This window comes from Corvus brachyrhynchos, unplaced genomic scaffold (genome assembly GCF_000691975.1).
Source record: "Corvus brachyrhynchos isolate BGI_N302 unplaced genomic scaffold, ASM69197v1 scaffold61, whole genome shotgun sequence".
Classification (NCBI taxonomy): Eukaryota; Metazoa; Chordata; class Aves; order Passeriformes; family Corvidae; genus Corvus; species Corvus brachyrhynchos.
In genome coordinates, this window is record NW_008236478.1 from 3,837,312 (window position 1) to 3,841,817 (window position 4,506).

Consider the following 4,506-nt stretch of genomic DNA (forward strand, 5'->3'; position numbering starts at 1 on the left):
CTCTTCCAGACAATGTTTTTTACTTTGTATGTAAAACAGAGCTGTTACTGTGCTGTCACTGACATCCTGTTGTTTCACTCCTTTCCTTCCCCTGGTAGTCAAAGGCATCATACTGTTTGCAGTGGTGTTCCCAAGAACACATCCCTCTTATCTGGTGTTCTTCTAAATGCTCATCAATCCATGATGAAACTCAAGCTCTTCTGAAGACACTTGTGAGCTAATTGGCTGAACAGGCTGATCCTCACGTAGGAGGATTCTACTTAGTTTATAGCCCAGCTGCCCAAGGACACGGAACGAGTCCTTCTGCCCATGGTTATCAAGCCAATCTCAGTGAGGACAGAGCCCCCAGGCTGACTACAGCTAATTCAGCCGTTAAGCAAAGATCTCCAGATACCATGTTTTCAGAGGTGATGAAAATGGCTTAGGATAAACAAGAACACTTGTTTGTACCCTCACTGGGAGAAAGGTTACATGTCATGTTCAAGCCTTCCTTGGCACTGGAGTATGATTAATGCAGAATAAGCTGGGTTTCATGAGTTGTGCTGCTCACTGGAAAACAGACTTAGGTCAGTCTGTAATGTTAAAGTTAACATAAACCAAATGAAAAGCAATTGCAGAGTCAGTGTTCTTGAGACACTATGTTGAGAAAAGCTGGACACTTCCTCTTTTTCATCTTAAAAGATTACATTTGAAGCAGCCCCTCAGGTGGGTAACAGTACAGATCAAGGTCTGCCACAGACCCAGTGACCTGCAACACCCAGGTCCCAGCTAAACATGCTAACCACTGATTTATAGGTACACAGTACACTCTCCTGCTCCAAGCTGCATTTTGGGGTGGTGGATTAAACCAGATAATCTTTGTCATCACAAAGATTTCCCCACTTCTGAAATACTGCCAAATCAGCACTTAAACACGCTCTACAATACGTGCTGCCAACTCATGACACTCACAGCTGCTTCCCTGAACTGCTCATTTTGTTTTGACTTCCTTTTGTCGGCGCAGGTTGCTGCCAGTGGATCAGTCTGCTGGTGGAGAAGGACCAGGGACTGTGGCAGAAGACAGAAGCAAGGCAATCAAAGCAGAGGTAAGTTACTTATACATACACGTTCATGGTCTCTTTCTCTATATCCTGTCTCCATAAAGATGTGATGTCTTGCTCTTGTGCAGCTGGTAGTAAAAATAAACAGTGTTTTTTCTCTCTCATCTGTAAGCCTATTGCTAGGCACAGAAGTGCTTCTTTGCTTGAACTAGAAGACAAAGAAGTTTGACCTGCACAAAAGGAAGGAAAAGGGCAACTATTTAATTTTTTTCTACTTGTTTTCTTCAGTCTGAGAACAAGGGAATGAATGTGCAAGTATTGAAACGTGTGCAATCTGAACCTCCTGTTCCTTCCATACAATGCATATGTATGTTTTGTTAGTGAGTAAGGCAGCATATTCTCATGCATGTTTAGTCACAGTTGCTCTTCTGGTCGGTGTGTGTATGCCTTAAAGCTTCTATATAATAAATTTTAGATTGCTTAAGGCACAAGGATAGAAGGGCAATTTTCAGAATGGCTTGTATTTTAGCTTCACTAAATCTTAAAAGCATGCAGGGGAACTTTCAAGGGCATTTGTCTCTCTGATCTTTTTACCATCTAAGCATATTCTTTTATGATAGTTCACCATGCTCAATAGTTACTTATGACTTCATCTCACTGGATGAAATCAGCTGTTCATGTCTTTATTCCTTGAGTTTAAGGGAGCAGTGGCCTGCCAAGATTGATGCTACTTGGCCCCCTGCACCTGAGTAAAAGGTTAATATCTGGAAGTCCATAAGCCATGCCAGCTAAGCCGGGTGATCACAGAGTGCGTTGAGGAAAGTTTACCTTAACAAGAGGGTTAAATAAGCCTCTTCATTGCCTCAACTAATCTTGGTAGTGATTTGAAAACAAGCTGAGATATTAGCAGAACTTTTTCTTGCCAAATTGAGATTCCCAGTGCAGGGATAGGGAGGCATATTTTACTCCCACTAGAACAGAGTAAAACAGAAAGAAAACAGTGTTGCACTGCCTGAGTATGAAGTTGTGAGGCTTCCTGCTTTGACAACAAAAATTAAGACGTATTTGATATACAAAGGAAATCTAATGAAGTGTGGTTTGATGCTAGGTTTAAAGTTTTGGGTGTTTCCAAATGCTGCCTCATTTCAACTGTTTGATGACTCATGAAGCTTGACTTCTTAAAATTTGTTCTGTCAAATATAAAGGTTAAATTAAAGATCACTAAAAGTCAAAATGTATTTTCCTCATTTAGTTCTCTCTCATCCCACAAATTCTGTTCTTCTTCCCAATTGCTTGATGGGGAATGCTTCCTTATTTTCTCTTGATCTTCATATTGAACATTCCTGAGTACAAATAAGCTTCACAGAGTACCATGTCTCATCATAGCAGACGTCTTATGCTAGAAGCAGACTCAAGAAACATGTGGCTACATGAGAACCTCTGTTCATCATTAAAAATTGCATTCTCCATGTCTAATGCCTTGTTCCAGAAAGACTTGTCTCCTGAGTCTGCTTAACTTCCTAACAAAAACTGTAAGCTTGGGTTTGAGTGCAAGCTCACTCTTGCTGGCTGCTGCTGACTACACACCTGCTGCCTTTGCCTGCCATCCCCCCAGCAAGGCTGAATGCTCTCGAGTAGTCCTTCCCTGACAAAAAGTCCTCAGGAACTGCTGCAAACCCCATCACTGTGCAGGCTTGTATCTCAGTGCTGGAGTTGGCAGATATTTGACAATTACACCAAAATTTAATTGCAGGATGGACAGGAGGGTGAACTAACACAAAAACACCGTGGTCACAGAAGCGTGTCCTCTTCTTCTGAGGAAGCCAAGCCTGCAAGAGCAGTGGTGTTCCCAGTCATTATTGGTGAGGCAATCTTACAAGATGCCATGATGAGCTGAAGCCTTACATGGCATTAAGTCCCATGGATTCTACTGGTGAACATTTAAGTCTCCTGCCTGGTCTTTATGGACTTTATACACATGCAGAATGACGGCTGCTGTTCTCCTCACAGACGCCATTCTCTCCTCACACATTAAAGCACAGCATACAACAAATATTTGATGTATGATGTATGATGTGGCTTTTCCTGAATATGTAAGCACAGTACTGAGCTTCATGGATTAATCTTTTTTTGTGCAGTTCTTCAGAAAGAATAAGCAAGGAGCACTGAACTTGCAAGCTCTTGCTTTTCAAAGAGTTCTTACTATAATACCACACTCAGTAACTATCTGGGTCACAGAATCTGTTCTTCTCTTTTCTAAGGGATGTTTGAGTCAAAATTATCTTGTTGAAAAAAAAGTCTGGGAAGCTCAGAGAGAGCAGTGTTCCTGCACTCATTGACCTGGGCTCTGGAAAATAGAAACTAAAACTGGGAAGTATATCTACTGTATGTGGAGTTGGCATAAACTGGTGCTAGATCGACTGCACTCTCAATTTCTATTCAGAAAAGCTAATCTGGAACCATCAGTCATCCCAGGAAAGAGCAAGGTCTCACTTCCCTGTGACCAATACAAGATTTGCGCTACGGACAACCATTTCTAAGAGGTAACGGAGACAGGCCCTTGGCAGAACAAAGGCAGTGTCCGGATCCATTGCTTATTCCTCATGGCTGCTCGGCTGGTAGCCAAAAGGTAAGGCTGACTAGGAACTGACTCATGGGGATTTTGAGGAGCCACACATGGTCACCTTGTTTCCTTCATATTCTCAGAGGAACTGATTTGAAACAGAACTTTATCATGCTCGGGGTCACATCACCTTATGAGGAAAGCACAAATGGCACTGAAGTGGTGCAAGCATGTTGCCTTAAGTCCATTAAACCTCCTCACAGAGTGCCTGAATTACTCCTGGCCCCTTCATGATCTTCATTATGTGATTCCTCACCCCAGCATACCAGTGACAGACACAAGAATAGCATTCAGTCCCAGAGGAAGAAAGGGCAGGTCTAAAGAGAGCCATCCTGAATCTCTTTCACCTCACTCCTGAGGAGACAGGAAACAAACAGTGCTTTCTTCTCCTTTCATCTCTCCTGCTGGCAGAAGGTTGGAGACTGATAAAGGCAGACAAGCTGGGTGATGGTCATCTCAGGTGCTCACGTTTCTTTGTCAAGCTTCTGCTAGGCTCGTGCCAAGAGCTGGCCCTGTCTACCAACCTCAGTTCCCTTGTAATCTGCAGAGTGCTCAGGCATAAGAATATGGCATGATATGCCCAGGTGTTTTCCTCTCCTGTTCTGCAACCCTACCTGTTAAACAGGGTGAGCTGCAGCCAGCCCCTCCTCACACAAGTACTTATTCCAGCAGCCCTTGGGGAGCAGACTTCGGGCAACCTATAGGAGACTCCTCTTGGGTCTTCCTGTGGAATTCCACACCACTCTCTTCCTAACACAAACACCCCTTCATGTGCTCTTCCACACAGCCCCAAGATGTGGTGCCTCTTCATGCTGCTCTGCTCCCAAGGAATTGCTTTTTCAG

The 4,506-nt window shown here is 43.4% G+C and overlaps 1 protein-coding gene across 4 annotated transcripts in view; it reads left to right on the forward strand.

The window, feature by feature from the left end:
• Nucleotides 1–934: 934 nt before the first annotated feature.
• LOC103624497 (lysosomal acid lipase/cholesteryl ester hydrolase) overlaps nt 935–4,506 on the forward strand; it is a 13,350-nt gene continuing 9,778 nt past the window's right edge. Inside the window, exons 1-4 of one of the 4 annotated variants that reach the window (XM_017726000.1) lie at nt 935–1,085; nt 2,794–2,902; nt 3,484–3,669; nt 4,451–4,506. In XM_017726000.1, the coding sequence (XP_017581489.1) occupies nt 3,644–3,669; nt 4,451–4,506 (82 nt within the window). In that variant the 5' untranslated portion in view covers nt 935–1,085; nt 2,794–2,902; nt 3,484–3,643. The remainder of the gene's footprint in view (nt 1,086–2,793; nt 2,903–3,483; nt 3,670–4,450) is intronic. The other 3 variants (XM_017726002.1, XM_017726001.1, XM_008643781.2) reach the window with 3 other exon arrangements.